The 19,243-nt window shown below is 32.5% G+C and overlaps 1 protein-coding gene and 1 long non-coding RNA gene across 2 annotated transcripts; one reads left to right on the top strand and one right to left on the bottom strand.

Moving 5' to 3' along the window:
- Nucleotides 1–3,853: 3,853 nt before the first annotated feature.
- LOC111366657 (uncharacterized mitochondrial protein AtMg00810-like) lies at nucleotides 3,854–5,034 on the bottom strand. The gene is made up of 4 exons (XM_022987369.1): nucleotides 5,009–5,034; nucleotides 4,300–4,617; nucleotides 4,090–4,212; nucleotides 3,854–3,911 (listed from the first exon to the last, which is right to left on the bottom strand). Exons 1-4 carry the CDS (start codon nucleotides 5,032–5,034, stop codon nucleotides 3,854–3,856), a joined length of 525 nt encoding a protein of 174 aa, XP_022843137.1.
- A 3,996-nt stretch (nucleotides 5,035–9,030) lies between these two features.
- On the top strand, nucleotides 9,031–10,759 carry LOC111366453. Its single transcript, XR_002697655.1, has 3 exons — nucleotides 9,031–9,178; nucleotides 9,850–9,910; nucleotides 10,608–10,759. It is a non-coding gene; the product is annotated as an uncharacterized LOC111366453 (long non-coding RNA).
- The last annotated feature ends 8,484 nt before the right edge of the window (nucleotides 10,760–19,243 follow it).

The following is a 19,243-nucleotide window of genomic DNA, read 5'->3' on the forward strand; positions in this document are numbered from 1 at the left end:
TTTTTTTTTTGCAAATATCCTTAATGTATATTATACGCATAGTTTCGTACTTTTTATTTTCTTTCTAGAATTAATCACTGCTCCCGGTAACAAATTCATGGTTATTGGGTAAATAGTTAATAAATATCAAACATTGATGAAGAGCACAATTTTTGTTAGGCAAATAAACTTGACAAGCAGGAGAGTTCGAGTTGCAAGACCTCTAAAACTTTGATTCATGGGAAAGTCTTATCCTTGTATGGAAATGTCTCCACAAAAAATAATAGAAGATTCACAAAAGATGAGAGTTCTGAGATTCTTGTTGAAAAGAAACTCCTAGCCATTTCTATCTTAAGAATCATTCTATGCCTGCATGTGTTAAAGCTAAAGGAGAAGATCTCATGGGAAAAGTTTCAATACAAAATGGCCATATAGGGACATCATTAGCCTAGAGAATGAAAATGTTAAGTCTCCATCATATATTGAAGAATCTTGATGAGTATATTTCTCTCGTACTTTAAAAACCATCTAAGCTTGATATTTAGCTAATTCTTATGAGTTTTAGAGTGTTTTAATGTGTTTCGATGTTGTGATATAGGTTGAAGAAATTGAAGGAAGTAAGCAAAAATTGGCAACCAAGTCTTCCTACTAAAGTCATCAATAAAAGTTATGAAGTGCCTCTTGCCATTGTCAGAGATAGGATTAAAAAGTCCACATATATTTGAATGAACCAGTTGAAGGATACGTGAGGACTTCCAAGTTCTCTTCTAAGGAAATGTATCACGACGTTGCTTTTCAATCACACATTCTTCACATATTTTTTAGGGAGCTTGTAGTTTCAGTAATCCAATGACCATTTGCTTTTGTTGTAAAGTTTTCAAACCACTGAAACTTAGATTTCCATACCAATAAATGCCACAGTCAACTTGCATTCTCTCGAATGGTAGATTCGAAGTACTTGGCATTAACATATGAGACCTTTATTTTTAATGAAAACATTCTGTTTGAAGCCATTTCAACTTGTATCATTAAACCTTTTCATGATGATGGATTTGGCAAACATTCTTTTGAGTAAGAATGGAAAAATCCCTTTTCTTGCGATTGACCAAGGCCGATAAGATTACTCTTCAATTCAGGTACATATAAAGCTATAGAGATGTAGTGCTCCACCCCCATTTACATCAATGTTTATATCTTATTTCCCTTTGACACATAGGCTAGAGTTGTTTACTAGCTTTACCTCCTCTCTGAAGCTTTCATCAAGTTGTGCGAAAAGCTTCTTGTATCCACTTATGTGGTTACTGCATCCGGAATCAAGATACCACAAGTTGTTGGAGGTATCTTCTTGCATATTTAATATAAGCCCTAAGTAACATTTCTTCTTCAGCTTAGCAAAATTTTCTTCATTAATTTGCTCCCTTTTAGGGCACTCATATTGAAAATGCCCTAATTCATGGCAATTATAACACTCGATGATCCATGTCTTCCTCTTCCTCTCCCAGGTAAGTTGTTTGCTTAACTCACTTTCAGCACTTGTTCATACATTACATGGCTAATAATTCTCTGTTCACCCACAAGTAGACTGGTTTTTCAATTCATCAATTGAGATGTCATCTATCTCATTAGATTCCTCAATGGAACAAACAACATAATCAAATTTAGGTGCTATAGATCTCAGAAACTTTTTGATTACCACTTTTCAGCCATCTTCTCTATGGATTCTCACTTTTTGGCTACCGTGAGCACTCTTGCAAAACAGTCATTGACTAATTCTCCCACCTCCATATGAAGCATCCTAAACTCTTTACTAAGAGCCTGTAACTATGTCCACTCAACTCTAGCTGTGCCTTGGTACTTTTTTTCATTAAATCCTGTATGTCTTTTGTCGTGTCCTTCAGGATGTCTCCAAAAAGGCTTGATCGACGACTTAGAAGAGATAGTTATTGGTCTTCAAATCCTACAGGTTTTGATCTTTCAGGGCTTTCAATTGAGTTTTAGTAAGCGATCCCATTCTCTACCAAGTCCAATATTTTTAGATCACAAGAAATTTTACATGAGCATGGACCAATGATCATAACGTCCGTCCAAATGTAGAATAGCTAGTTGCACAAAATTACTTCCTTCTCCTACCATTGACTCTTGCGGCTGCAAGTCAAAAGGCTGCTTCTTTGTTTTGAGTTTTCAGGCACCGGTGAGGAGCTTTGATATCAGACGTTGAATTTAAAATTGATCAAATGAAAGTGATTATTTTATTGAATGACAGACTTGGCTTTAAATAGCCATAGAACTGGAGATTAAAAAAAAAAAAGAAAAAAAAGAAGAAGCTTTAAGTCCCACGAACCTTGTTGCATGTACACTGTAGTGTACACTTTAGTATACACTTTGTCACGTGATATTATTTTATTGGACAGTTTAAATTTCAAACAGTTTTTTCATCCTATTAACATTTGACAACGATGCAAGTGTCAACTAACGTGTCAAAAATCAGTATACAAATAACAAATTTCATAACACACACTGATATCCTATGATTCTCCTATAGAAATGTTCAACAAAAAGACTAATTCAAACTCTAGCTAATTTCCTTAAAAGGGATTATTCAATGGAAACACAAATTAGTTTAAATAAACTCACACTTTAACATATAATGTTATCCACATGTGTATCAGGCATCTATAGTTTGGGTACCACCTGTTCCATGCAAAACCTTTGTAGGAATACCGTAAGGAAAGTACATACACATTCATAAGCTATTAATCATTGGTGTCCATTCAATGATTATCCATTAATAATTTTTCCTTCATTGTTCCGGTTATCATCCCAGATATGTAGATGGATTTACAGTTATTTCAAGTTTTCCATGTTGATCCCGTGAATGCTTCGACTGCGTGTTAAATAGGCACTATCTCATTCGTGAAGTCTATAAATTCTTCCATGTACAGAAAAGAAGGCACTAGATTTCCAATACTTGTGTCCNAAATAGGCACTATCTCATTCGTGAAGTCTATAAATTCTTCCATGTACAGAAAAGAAGGCACTAGATTTCCAATACTTGTGTCCTTTTTTTTTTAATTATGAACCGTCAAACGAATGTCATGAAATTACATGAACTTTCATGTTAAACTAAAACCCAATTAAAATATCTATTTATTTGAATCAGTTGATACAAACTAAATGTAATTAAACGTCATGAAAAGTCGTGAAGTACATAGCCACTAAAACATATAAACATTTATCGAATGAATTAACTGCCTTCAAGCTAAGTGAACAGGCACAAACCAATCTTGGAAATGTTGGGAATTTTGATAAGCAAAAGCAAAGAAATAAAAAAAAATGTAGAGAACTACAGCAGAGGAAATGCAGAGAAATATTGGTTCCGTTCTTGCATTTATTCCAAAACTAAGACCGCCTATTTATAGGCTTACAAGCAAACTAAAATGGCTAAAAAAATCTCAACTAACATCACATTTTATTGTCACTAATTCATACTGACTTTGACTAACTAAATCCAGAAAATACGGAGCAAATATTTGAACTTAAACCAATATCTATGACTTGGTCTAACTGGAAATTAACACATCCAATTTCTGAATCAACTTTCAACACTCCCCATTGATTCAAAATTTCAAACTCCAAGTTGATTCTTGAAAAAAAAAAATGTTTTTCACGAGGAAGCGATTTTGTTTGAATATCAGCTATCTGCTCATTTGTGTTGCAATACTGCAGAATATTCTGCCTTTTTCCTACAAGCTCTCGAATGAAGTGAACTTGAATATCTATATGCTTTGTTGTTTAATGGTAAGCTGAATTCTAGGACATGGCAATTGTAGCATTGTTGTCACAATAGCTTTCAGTTCTTCCCTTTTGTTTCTGATCAAGGTCTGAAAGTAGCCTTTGTGATCATATGGCTTGACATGCTGATGAAGTTACAGCTGCATATTTAGCTTCAGATGAAGATAAAGTTGTTGTTGCTTGTTTCTTTGAACTCCATGATATGGCTTCTGACCCCAAATTGAAAATATAACCTGAAGTGCTCTTTCTATCTTCCAAATAACCTACGAATAACTATCGGTAAATACAAACACCTTGAAATTTGAAACATGGCAATACCGTAACACAAAGTCTATAGTTCCAGCAATGTAGCTCAAGACCCTTTTTGCAACTCCAAGGTGAATCTTTGAAGGACAATGCATGAACCTAGAAATCATTCCAACTGAAAATGCTATGTTAGGTCTGGTATGAGTTAAGGATATCAATCCACCAATCAAGCTTCTAAAATAACTTGAGTTTGCTTGTTCAGTACCATCATCTATCTGCTACTTTTCATTCAAATTCAAAGGTGTTGTTGCAACTATGCAATTCGGCATATTGAATATTTTAGGAAGATAAGTTGCATATTTCCTTTGTGAAACAAAAACTCCATCTTCAACTAGCTTCACTTCTAGGCCAAGGAAATAACGCAAAAGAATCAAATCTGACATTTCAAATTTATTCTTCATATGCTCTTTAAATTCATCAATAAGAGAAGAAGAATAACCCATATAAATTATATCATCAACATAAAGACAAATAATGAGAAGATCAATTTTACCATGTCTCTTTAAATAAAGTGTAGGCTCACTTTTGCTTCTTTCAAATCTATTTTGATGAAGGTAAGAATCAATCTAACTGTACCATCCCGTGGAGATTGTTGTAGACCATAAAGGGATTTCTTCAACCTATAGACCTTGTTTTCCTTTTCCGAAATGATGAAACATTCTGGTTGAGAGACATAAACTTCTTCCTCCAATTTTCCATTTAAAAATGTAGATTTGAAATTGAATTGAAACACGGGCCAACTCAATTGTGCTGTCAAGGCTGAAATGGTCCTCACTATTTCAAATCGAGCAATAGGAGAAAATGTGTCATCGTAATCAATACCTTGTTGTTGGGAATACCCCTTTGCCAAGTTGAGCTTTGTGCTTTTCAATTTTTCCATTTGAACGGTACTTTGTTCTATAAACCCATTTTACTTCAATAACATTTTTACCTTCGGGTAGCTCCACCAATTCCCATGTCTTATTTTTCTTAATTTTCTCAAGCTCTTCTTTTCATTGTGCTACACCATTTTTCTTTATTTGCTACTTCTTTAAAGTTTGTTGGATTTGAAACAAACAAAGCTTGAATGTCTCATAAATTTCCCTTAATGACCTGAATTTCCTTGGAGAAGACTCATTTGAAGAAGCTTGTGTGGAAGAAGAACTGGTATTACTTGAAGGGCTAGATGTTATTGAATTTGAAAGGACCATGCTTGGTGAACTAGGAGGAGTTGGTCCCACTTTTCTAGTTGGTGAAGGTTTATTTGTCGGCACTTTGATATGAATGACTTCATTATTCTCATCGGCAACATGATCATTTTCATGCCAATTCGAGCTTGCTTCTTTATCGAATACAACATTCCTACTAATAGCAACGTTGCCACTAACATGACCATATAGCCTATATTTTTTATATTGAGAACAATAACCCACAAAAATAAAATTTGCAGATTTTTCATTGAGCTTACTACGATTACGTGAATCATTCAAATCATAGGCAATAAGGCAAAAAAATTTAAGTGACTTACCCAAGGCCTTGTACCATTCCAAGCTTCATATAGAGTTTGGTTCAAAAAAAGCTTTCGTTGGAGATAAATTTAACAAGTAGACTGCAGTAGCAACAACTTCTGCCCAAAATTGGTCTAGAATTTCCTTAGCCTTTAGCAAGCTTCTTTCCATCTCAACAACCATCCGATTCTTCCTTTCAGCCACTTCATTTTGCTCCGGAGTATATGGTGCAGTCAGTTTCCTGCATAAGCCATTTTTATCACAAAACTGATTGAATTCATGAGAAACGAACTCACCATCTTAATCTGTACGAAGTGCTTTTATACTTATTCTATTTTGCTTTTCAACAAATCCTTTGAGCCTTTTGAAAGCTTTAAATAATTCTGATTTGTTTGCAGAAAATAGACACTGTGAATAACAAGAAGTATTGGCTCCCACTAAAATATTCTATTTTAATAGGTCCGTCCAAGTTAGCATGTATAAGATCAAGGCAATTAGTTGCACTTCTAGACCTTATCTTGGAAATGATTTTTTACACTATTTTTCATATATACACCCTTCACACAAATACAAAGACTCAATTTTAGGCAACCCAAATACCATTTTCTTTTGACTTAATAACTTCGTACCTTTAACATTCAAATGTCCATACCCCATAGGTGCCATAATTGACTCACTATTTTCTTTACCAAAAGCATAGTTCTTTACACTAGACACTTCAAGCAAAAACAACTTATTTGCTGCCATTTGAACATCTTCAATAATCTGATTTGATTTTTTTTTTTTTTTTTAATCTCTAATCACAAATGAGACATCACCAAACCAAATAGAATACTCACTAGACATGAGTTGCCCTACCCTCAACAGATTTTGCGGTAAGCTGGGAATAAAATAGACATTGTAAAGAAGCTTTACATTACGATGACCATTTTTTACTGCCATGGTTCCTCTGCATTCTACTTTCATCTGCTTGCCATTTCCAAGTTTCTTCTTTAGCTAACATGTCTCATCAAGCTCTTTGAATAATGACTTTATACCAGTCATGTGGTTAGAACATCCGCTGTCTAAGAACCACAGACCACTATGAGTGGTAGTATCTTCATGATAGGCCATGTTTAACTTGATTTCTTCTTCTTCTTCTTCTTCTTTGGCACAGTTTGATTGCTTTTCCTTTTCCCAGCATTCTGCCTTTACATGCCCTAATTGTTTGCAATGATAACACTGGATATCACCCTCGTTGTTTTCTCTGTTGATCATTGATTTGCCCAATTCTACCATAACCACCTCTATTGCCATAACCACCTCCACTACCATAACTACCTCTGCCTCTACCACTGCTATCACGAAATCCTCTTCTTTCACTTCCTCTACTAGCTATCTATCTTGGCTGATAGATGGCTTCTCCATCACTTGAAACACTTTCTCTTTGGTTCTCTCATTTGGTTTATTCATTCTTTCCTTATGAGAGTGGAAAGAGACCATTAATACATCAAATGAATACGTAGATAAATCTTTGGACTCTTCAATGGCTGCAACTACATGATCAAACTTTGGAGCCAAATTTTTTAACACTTTTGCAACTATAGTTTGATCAGTAATTTTCTCTCCATAGGATCTCATTTGGTTTACAATTGCGTAAATTCTAGAAAGGAAATCATGTACAAATCTCTACTTTTCATATGTAAAGTTTCAAAATCACGGCAAACAGATTGAAGGATCACTATAAATAGGGGCGGATCCAGCACCTGGCGAGCAGGCGCGGCCGCCCGTGCTGGATCTGTCGAGAAGAAAGTTTAATGAAAAATGTTTGTTGAATATATAAGTATATATATGCTGTTGTGTGCAAGTTGAACCAAATGGCATGCAGAGCAGGTGGGCAGGCATCACTTTTCCAACCAATAAAGCATGGGTTCGAATCCTTTTGTCAGCACTTTGCCCTATAATTTTTAAAACTGTAAATAATGACTAATATTAATTAATAATTGTGCTAACATTCACCAAGAGGTATGGGGATCAATTCCATGTACTCCCACTTTTATGTTTAAATTTTTAATACAATAAATAATGACTAAACAATCATATATTATTAATTTTCGTTTTCAAAATAATTTCTTTAAAAATTTATTGACTCAAATTATTACTTCATAATTTATATACTTTTATTATTAGATTTTATCAATTTATTTTATAAAATTTAAATTTGGACAATTTATAATTGTTTTTTATTCTTTTAAAAGTTCAAAAAACATTTTTTTTTAGATTAAAAATTATTTTAATTCTAAAACTCATTACTTTCAATATTTTGCATAACCTTTCCCTAACCTCGAAGCTTGTCTTTACCGTTTAATCATATTTTATATATAAATTTCATCTTATCTCGCTTAAGTTCGTAAAAAATTTGAAACTTGATCATACATATATGATTGTGAAATGTATTTTTTTCTCATTGTTTTGGATTGTATTGAATTATATTATTAAATGTATATGACTTTTATATTTCGGTGTATTTATATATTGATAGAAAATTTTTAATATTATTTAATTAAATATTAATAAACAATTTTACTATTGCAATCGTTAAAGGTCAGCGACCGCCCTAGCTGACTCAATATCCTAGATCCGCCACTGACTATAATTATCTTTTGCTGTAGCTGCTATTGCAATTTTGGGTACAAAACTATTGTGAACTGCTTGTTGAATGAAGAATAAGGCCTTAGAGTCCTTCTTCTTATTTACTTTCAATCCGGTCTCCTCATCGAGATCAAAATATATATTTTCAACCATGTCCCAAAGATCTTCAGACTTAAACAACGTCTTCATTTTAAAGCTCCAGAATTCATAGCATTCTCCCTTGAAGACTGGAATTGAAGGTTGAGAAACATTCACGACATTGTCTTTAGTCGCAATGGGTTCTATACCAGCTATGGTACTACAAATGTTGGGAATTTAGATAAGCAAAGGCAAAGAAATAAAAAATATGCAGAGACCTACAATAGAGAAAATGTAGAGAAATACTAGTTCTCGTTCTTGCATTTATTCCATAACTAAAAGTGCCTATTTATAAGCTTAAAAGCAAACTAAAAATAGCTAAAAAAATCTCAGCTAACATCACATTTTATTAGCACTAATTCATATTGACTTTGTGTTACATCCCACTCATTTATAGTCAAAGTCAAGAAATTATTTAGTAAAAGTCAAGTAATTCAACTAGTCAAAATAAAAGCCAAATAAGGACCTAAGTTGACTGAATGATTTTCATGGGGTCTAATTTGTAATTACAAGTAATTGAGGGCTAAAAATGATAAATAACGGAATCTATGGATTTAGTTTCTATTATTAAAAATTCAAGTACTAAATGTTATGTTATATGAAGGAGAGTGACTTGACTTGCAAATATCTAATAGTTATTCTTTAAACCTTAAACATATCAATCCATTCTATCCTTATCATTTTGGGTGACAAAAAAATAGAGAATAGAGATAGAAGAATGGAGAAACAGGAAGAAGAAAGGAAAAGAAAAGAAGGAAATGAAGAAAGGATGGAAATAAAACAAGAGGAAGAAGAAGAATGAATGAATGACAAAATACTGAGTTAGGGTTCTTCAATTTCTAGAGGTAAGAAAAATACTTATTTATGAATGATATTTGATTTTTAGGTTTATGGATAATTGCTTATATTCAAGGTTTGGAAGGGGAAAATGAATATTGAAGTTAAAAATATAATGAACATAATGAAACTTTGAAAATGGATTTAAGAAATATATATTTATTCTTTAACTTTTTGTGATTATATGGTGTCAAACAATAAATTTAAGGAATTGTGGTTGATTTCTCCATTGTTAAGCAATTTTCGAAAAAAATCCTACACGTGCTATTTTTGAAATTAATCCCAGAAAGTGTTATTTCTACCAGTGGTTTCGGTAATAGTTTTCAATATGGAGAAATAGGTGTTAGACTTCAATATTCTGAAGTTTTAGTGCTATTTTTGTCAAAACTTTGTTTTCTTAGATTTTACAAGTTTGAATGAAACTAAATGATAAATATTGAACTCAAGGTATTGGATTAAATCATGTATAGGGGTTGTATATGTATAAGGTAGTAATCTTGAGAAAGTATAGTTATTTAATGGATTTGATCATGTTTGGTGATTGTTGGTAAATAATTGAAGAGACAAAAATTTAGAGAATAGAGACGTGAGAATAAATATAGAAGTGGAGGAATTACGTGTTTGATTTGCATTAGTTTACTTGTCAATTTTTAATTTGAGTTATTTACCATTATCTCAGCTAGCGACGTAAAAGTTTTGGAAATGCTTGTCAATATAACCAGATTGCTATCCATAGATATGTGAGTAGAACGATTTAAACATTTTCAAGTTTTGATAAATTAATTATACTATTACATTATGTGCAATTATATGTTCGATACATTATTTCCAAAGATTGTATATGATACATTTGTGAATCGAAATATGAGACATATGTGATATTGAGATTGACCAGAAAAGTACTCATAATTGTTTATTTTTTCTAGTTTATGAGGGACCTTGGTCGTGTTTTATATTTTGCACTAAGGGATCTTGACTGTGGATAAGTAGGTCTTCACAATGCATATATAGCTCACTGAGGGTCCTTAGCCATGTTTCAAATTGATTATGAGAGGTCTTTAAAACCCGTTTTGTTCACTAAAAGGGCTCGAGGCCCATTTCTGGAGTGTTTAGTCCGAGGGGCACTCTACACGTGTATGACCAAATTACAGATGTTAGTCAGAGGCTACATTTTTTGTGGATCTTTCAGTATATTTTATGTAATGAGATCATTTAATGGATATCAACTGATAATATCTTGATTACGAGATGATATTAACAATGTTATTAGAATGTCTCACTTCTTGGCTATAATTACATGATATGATTCTGTGGATTATTAAATGATATGAACTTGAATTTCAATAAATATGTATAAATGAGAAAGTATAAATATTTTCAAAATTTTCCACTCTTCGAGCTATCAACTCATATATTTTCCCATGATTTTTCTTATAGGTTGCAATTGGGTTTTTATAACTTGAAGAGTCTGATGATTTCAGAGTTATAGCCATATGACATATTCAGTTATATGATTCATTTTTGGTAGAGCATGAAGTAATTATTTTGGACATATTGCTTTGTATTTTTCATAAGCATCTGATTTTTGACGTATAATTAGTAGTAATTCATAATTAGCCTTGGTGGTGGATTTGGCATTTAATCAATATCTATCATCAATGCACATCACATTCAGGTCAACTAGGGTGATTCGGGATGGTTGTATCGACTAACTAAAATCAGAAAATACAGGGAAAATATTTGAACTTAAACCAATATCTATGACTTGGTCTAACTGGACTAATTGAAAATTAACACATGCCATTTCTGAATCAACTTTCAACAGGAAAGTCAGGTCTCTTTGTCTTTCTCATTGCATACAAATGAGTTCAGATTATGTTAATACTTCTTTAAAGAAATAAAATATTCTATTTATCACAATTTAGACATAATCAAATTTTGGAGTAAATAATAATACAGAAAATCCATTTATAACAAATCAAAATTTTGCAAATTTATTTGCTTGCACAAACTTTCAAGATGAAGACCACATTAATTAAATAGTATCATATTGTTATGGTAATTAACGGAATGATGTGCAAAAAGGTTGTACAATATAATTCCTTGAACAAGAATATAAAATGCATGAGATTATCATTTTGAGATTGTTAGTAAAATATTTAAATGTGCATAAATTATATTCAATAACATACCTTTTATGTGTGTAAAATCAAATTGAACTTCGACTTATCGAACACGTAAAGAAGAAATGAGAAATGTATGAGAATGAATTTAGTCAACGCAAGAGTTCGACTCTTTTCCGTAAGATGATAATGCCATACACGGGTCCTAACAATTTTTCGACATTTGTCTTTTGAGACAAGATAATCACGTTTTGCAATAAGAGCACTCCAAATTAACAAACCTCATGTTTTTGAACTCTCTTTATATGAATTTTGACTCCAAATAAATGCATAAATTATTTTGAAGAAATTGCATTAATATGGTAAAGCAATCATAAAACGAATGAATAAAGTTCCGTACATATGGATTCTATATATAGCTGTTGAAAAGTTGTCTCAAAAGACAACTCTTGAAATTAGTCTCTATTTAAAGAGACACGCCTATTGGAAAATATCAAATCCAAAAGTCAAGACCTTTCCTCTGAAAAGACATATCTTTTGAAAAATAACTATCCAAAAGTCGTGATCTTTTTATATTAAAAACACCTCTTTTGAGTCGAACATATTCTAGAATATTCCACAATATTTTCTAAATTTTTCAATATTGTCACGTATTTAAATGGCTTAAATTTGGCTTAATTTCTCATTCACCGACTTATGGTTTCCACTTAAATAATCATCTAAAAAATGCTCAAAACCAATAATCTATACAAATTTCCAACATATGTACAATAACTCAATCCCATTATAAAGGTAATGCAGGAAGAACAACATTAATTTTTATGCGACCATCCTCATTTCAGTTTGTTGTTTCACATTTTTGTCTCCTGCACCATGTATATGTTTACTCTTTCTTGATTTGATTGGACTACAAAATAACGTTAACAGAAATAAGTCAATACACATTACAACCGTAGTCTACCAATTTTCATACTTTATCAACTTTTTATAATTACATAGTTTTCAATATATGCCACCAAACTAACATTCAATCAATCTGATTGGACTACAAAATAACGTTAACAAAAATAAGTCAATACACATTACAACCATAGTCTACCAATTTTCATACTTTATCAACTTTTTATAATTACATAGTTTTCAATATATGCCACCATACTATCATTCAATCATTTATCTCCCATTAGACTATGCAATTGATTCTTAACAATCTTCATTGAAAAAAACTCTCTACCATAATGGTAGCAACTGAAAGACTAACACGAAAGTTACAAGTCTGTAAACTAATGGACAAGTCTCTTCCTTTTTTTTTCTTTTTTCTTTTTTTTTTTTAAATCACAACCACATTTTCTCCAAGATCACTAAGGCTTCGTAACCCCTCAGAATTTTTGTGAGTTTGCACATCAATAATCTATCTGAATTTACTCATCAATTGCCAAGATCTCTATTTTTTTAAAATCTTTGGGATAATAATCATATGGTTGAATTAACTTATCCTTGTCAAAAACATAATTGAATTATCTGGATACAAACACACAATTAAAAAGAGCAGGTTGATATTTACTTTGGAGATACGATTATTCAACTTTTGAAATTGCATATCGGTAACAGCATAATAATTTATAATAGGGGTAGGAGACATAAATTATAGATAGTTTGTTAGAGCCTATAAAAGGATTATTGATATGTGTATTTTGTACATTTTTTGGGCTATTAAATGAGATTAATTTGATGAATTTTGGTAACAATATGGCTTAATTATGTATACATTTCATTTATTAGGTAAAACTCGATGCAAAATGATAGAGTTGGACAAAAGGAGTGAAACATATGCTAAAATGGAATAAATTCAAAGTTTGAGGACCGAAATATAAATATCTAATAGTTGTTTCGAACCATAAAATAATTATAAAGATCACATAGGATCAATTAGAAGTCTAATAAATGAAGTATAGTAGAATTGTTTTCAAATTAATTCTCAACCGCACAATTTATACTTCAGATTTTCAACCTCGGATTGAAACATTTTTTTTTTTTTGCTTAGTAAAAATTTGGAATGATATTTCCTTAAGAATTGAAACCCTTTGAATTTTCATTTCAATGTACTTTGAATATATTTCTTGACAAGAAATATATGATAAAAATACCTACAACTACTTAGAAACAAAAGCTCCATGCGTGCGGGGTAACTTTTCCACAACCCGAGGCTAATTTTTCTATATGTTGCATATGCAAGGAAGAATCCAATGTATGGGCATGTATTTATTACAGACTAGACAGAACTACTTTTCTTCTTTCAATCAAACTCTTTTGGAAACGATTTTGACCTAATTTTCAACAACTATAAATACAAAACAAGGGCTATACATTAAGAGATATCTCTCTTAATGCACGAATTCAAGATCAAGATATTTATTCTTCATCAAGATTCTTATATTGTTATATGATCTTGGTGATCTCCCTCAATTCTCTGGATGATTCATATGTAAGTATGCTACGCATGTATTGAATGAAGATGAACTCTATTGCTTATTTATTTTAATTCAAGATAAGTAGTTTAGTTATCTTGCATTTCTTGATTAATCTTGCATACTCGTTGCATTATGTGACTGTTTGATCATTAATTAGGTAATTAGTTGCTTGTTGCAATGCTGAAAGGCTCACAATTATGTAGAACATAGTACGATTAACACATGGACTATAGATGTTAGGAATATCATATATATATTGTGTGCAATCACTTCAATAATCATGTTATTGAATATGTTATAACCTAAATAATCTTGTCTTTGAATGAATTCGAACTAGGAATATGATCGGACCGTGTCTAAAATGTAATTAAATTATTTTCTAAAAAAAGTTAAATACAATAGGATTATCTATTGTAAAAAAAAAAAAAAAAAGTGTCATATTTTTATATATATTAATTTATTGACTTACTTAATACGTGAATTGATTTTTAAATATCAGGAATATTGTCAAAAACATAAAATAGGATATAGGTCCAAACAGGAAGTTAGTCCTAATTAAATGGAATGGTATGTAGTTTAGCTCAAAATTTTTGTGCTGCGAATTTTATCTTTTTTCCTTATATAACATGATCTGATTTCGTATTGTACATATACAGCTCATGCAATATATATTCTATACCATCCTAGATATTTTTAGATTTGTTTAGAATAAAAATATAAGGATTTATTAAAATTAAAGTTATCATTCCTGATATTAGACTTCTAATAAACATAGGATATCTTTGGGCATATTTTTCATAATAATATAGGACTTCTAATAATCTAAGATATATTTTTTGCATATCTTTTATGATAAAATTAATATTTTATGATACTTGCTTATCTTTTATAATAAGATTAAACTTTTATGATAATTGTATATCCTTCATGATAGGCTTGTTACCGTGTTATTGTAGATTATCATATAAGATTGTATTATTATATTTGATAATTATTTTACCATTAAGTAAAATAATTAATCAAGAAAGGAAGGGAGCTTTGAAAAACTGTTCACATTCGAAGACCTAGTGCAAAAGCATTTTGCCTCCGTCTTCAAAATTCGATCAAACTCATACATAATTGAAAACTTTCAAAGCCAAACGTTCTCCTTCAATCATATTTGAAGAAAACAAACAAGAGCATTAATATACAATCATATTCATTGATCAAGCTGCTTGGCGTGAGTTGAGAATGGTGATTCTTATTTCAAGTGGTGGTTGCGGCCGAGTACAATAGTGAAGTGGCAGTAAAGTCAAGATTGAAAGGTTTGATTCCACTTCTACAATATATATCAAAAGAAGAAGAAACAATGGAGTTGTTCCTAGATTTGTTTCGATTATTTTTATTAATTTTGTGAAATTACAAAACTGATACTATTGTATTTTTGATCGTTTGATTTTGTGGATTGTTTTACCTGTGGCATGGGAGCCCGTGGATGTTTCCCTTCGGGGTTTATTACGTTGTATCTGGTTATGATATTTTAATATGAGTTTAGTTTATATTGGACTTGAATTTTTATTATTTGTTTTATTAATCACACACCGAATCTCTCTCATATTGGGTTTTTTTAAGGTTCTTTATAGTGCTTTATACAAGATTCTAACAAAATTAAGCTCCTATCATTGAATTCTGAGATTGAAAGAACGTTCAGATAAATAGGAAAAAAAACCAGAGAATAGTAAGAGAAAGGGGAATAGAGATGGCAGAAAATCAAAATCAAAATCAAATTCAGTTGTCACCAGATCTACCATTACAACCAGTTCTGCCAAGAGAAGTTACCAATGATGTCAAAATATTAGCATAAGATTATGTGATTCCCACTCCAACTTATGTGCAATCGGCTATCGTCTATTTACTTTTTACATGATAACTTCCACAATGAATCATATGTCATCAACTTATTTCATAATCATCCGGACATCATGTTTTCTGAAAAATCAATTTAAAATATGTATGAACACATACATGCCTCCTTAATGCTTTACAAAATAATTAGTCGCGAAGGTATGTCAACAAATACTTCTCGAATGCGACTATTTCCTCACACTTTTAAGATTGGTGCACAAGAATGACTATGTTCACTACCTAATAGGAGTATAATTTTGTGGATAGGAGTATCATTTTGTGGAATGACATGGTATAGAAATTCACTAGGAAATTCTTCCTTCATCGCGAGTTAATCAGATTAGAAATTAGATACATACTTTCAAGTAGAAAAGAACTTACGAGAACAACTTTTAACTATCACAACCATAAAGGATGATGTGGCCAATATCCTATCAGTCAAGTCTGCTATCCATGTTCAAGCTGACACGTCAGTTATTTTATTTCCTCAAAAGCTTTGAAGGTAGCCAAAAGAAGAACAAGTCCAGGCCACCACAATGAGAAATGGAGTTCAGTTGTCAAAAATCAATATGAAAAGGAAAGAGATCAAGGAGAATCAGGTACCTCCTCGAAAGTTGCAGAATAGTAAATTGGAGAAGCGAGTCAAGAAGTTAGTCGATACTCTCAAACAACTTCATAATAACATTTCTTTCATTGACGCCGTTCTACAGATTTCAAACTATACAAAGATTCTGAAAGAGATGTGGGCAAAGAAGAGAAAGCTACTAGAATATGAAACAGTGACATTGACAAAACTATTGCAATCTTACATATCATAAATTAAAAGATTCAAGGAGTTTTACTTTACCTTACTCTATAGAAAATTTACATGGTATAAATGCTTTAATTGATTTTGGAGCAAGTTTTAATTTGAAGTCACTGCCTATCTACAGAAAATTAGGATAGAGAATCCAAAAGCAATTTCTATATTCTACAACTAGCTAACAGGTCACTCAAACATCTTTATAGAGTGGTTAAGGATATGCTCATCAAAGCTGGAGATCTCACCTTTCCACCTAATTTCGTTATTTTTAATATAGAAGAAGATCGAGACATGTCGATAATTTTGAGAAGACCACTTTTAACAAAATGATCATTAATGAATTTTGAAAAGGGTGAGAAATCTTGAAGGTGGGAGAAAACAACAAAGCTTTATCATGAACACTCTAGTCAAGTAACCAACTTACCTTAAAAAATGCAAAAGGATTGATCATGAAGAAAAGGATGATTGTGGATGTCATATATGCAAGAAAGAAGTTGGTAGATTGGTTGGAACATTTAGGGACGATTGTTAAAATCTTAAAATTTGGAGGTCCAAAGATGAATCAAAGAAAATATGCCAATCCAGTTGATGGAAAGATGAAAACTCTCTTGTCAAATCACCACGAATAGTCAAAACAACGAAGTCAAGTTAATAGCTATAGAGGAATTAGTGGCTGTTGGCCGGTTGACCCGGCCATTTTTTCAAACTGGCCTTTGACCACGAAAAAAAAAAGGCAAAATTATAAAAAACCGTGAAAACCAAAAAAAAAAAGAAGAGATTCCCAATTTTACCCTCACTTGAAAACGAAGCAAAGCCGAAGGAGACTGGAAAATACTGTAGCACAGTCGACCCAGACACCGACAAATAAGGAAAAACAGGATACCCACTTGGCCAAAATCTCTCTGAGGAAGGTAAGAAATTTATACCAAAAAAAACCATGTTTATATTTTTATTTTTGGAAAAAAGTATGATTTTCTACATATTTCTTGAGAAATTCATGTGTAAATGTGGAATTTTGGCAACATATTACTTGGGAAGGAGTGGAGATCGCCGGAAATGGAGTTTTCCGGCGATCGGACATCAAAAATGCCGTAAACGGCGACTGGGCGCCGTCTGGGCGCGCCCAGTCGCCCCCGACGCCCAGACGGCCCAATTATCTGGGCCGTCTGGGCGTCTGCCCAGTCAACTGGGCAACCCAGTTGACTGGGCAGAGCACAACTGGGCGCCCAGTCCAAATCCAAATCCGGATTAAATTTATAAGTTTCGTGATTAAAAGGTCAATAGTTTAATATACTATTGGTTGTTTTGTCCGCAAATTTGTGAATTGAGTCCTAAACTTTGATTTTTGACTTTCTTGGGGTTTGTTTCATTTTTGTGCGTGTTTAATAGCGATCTAACTATCCAAGTTCAAATCAACTTCATAATAACATTTCTTTCATTGACGCCGTTCTACAGATTTCAAACTATACAAAGATTCTGAAAGAGATGTGGGCAAAGAAGAGAAAGCTACTAGAATATGAAACAGTGACATTGACAAAACTATTGCAATCTTACATATCATAAATTAAAAGATTCAAGGAGTTTTACTTTACCTTACTCTATAGAAAATTTACATGGTATAAATGCTTTAATTGATTTTGGAGCAAGTTTTAATTTGAAGTCACTGCCTATCTACAGAAAATTAGGATAGAGAATCCAAAAGCAATTTCTATATTCTACAACTAGCTAACAGGTCACTCAAACATCTTTATAGAGTGGTTAAGGATATGCTCATCAAAGCTGGAGATCTCACCTTTCCACCTAATTTCGTTATTTTTAATATAGAAGAAGATCGAGACATGTCGATAATTTTGAGAAGACCACTTTTAACAAAATGATCATTAATGAATTTTGAAAAGGGTGAGAAATCTTGAAGGTGGGAGAAAACAACAAAGCTTTATCATGAACACTCTAGTCAAGTAACCAACTTACCTTAAAAAATGCAAAAGGATTGATCATGAAGAAAAGGATGATTGTGGATGTCATATATGCAAGAAAGAAGTTGGTAGATTGGTTGGAACATTTAGGGACGATTGTTAAAATCTTAAAATTTGGAGGTCCAAAGATGAATCAAAGAAAATATGCCAATCCAGTTGATGGAAAGATGAAAACTCTCTTGTCAAATCACCACGAATAGTCAAAACAACGAAGTCAAGTTAATAGCTATAGAGGAATTAGTGGCTGTTGGCCGGTTGACCCGGCCATTTTTTCAAACTGGCCTTTGACCACGAAAAAAAAAAGGCAAAATTATAAAAAACCGTGAAAACCAAAAAAAAAAAGAAGCCGAAGGAGACGGGAAAATACTGTAGCACAGTCGACCCAGTCACCGACAAATAAGGAAAAATAGGAGACCCACTTGGCCAAAATCCCTCTGAAGAAGGTAAGAAATTTATACCAAAAAAAACCATGTTTATATTTTTATTTTTGGAAAAAAGTATGATTTTCTACATATTTCTTGAGAAATTCATGTGTAAATGTGGAATTTTGGCAACATATTACTTGGGAAGGAGTGGAGATCGCCGGAAATGGAGTTTTCCGGCGATCGGACATCAAAAATGCCGTAAACGGCGACTGGGCGCCGTCTGGGCGCGCCCAGTCGCCCCCGACGCCCAGACGGCCCAATTATCTGGGCCGTCTGGGCGTCTGCCCAGTCAACTGGGCAACCCAGTTGACTGGGCAGAGCACAACTGGGCGCCCAGTCAACTGGGCCGGTCTGGCCCAGTTGACCCAGTTGACTGGGCCGTTTTTTTTAAT

This window comes from Olea europaea, chromosome 18 (assembly GCF_002742605.1).
Source record: "Olea europaea var. sylvestris chromosome 18, O_europaea_v1, whole genome shotgun sequence".
Taxonomy (NCBI): domain Eukaryota; kingdom Viridiplantae; phylum Streptophyta; class Magnoliopsida; order Lamiales; family Oleaceae; genus Olea; species Olea europaea.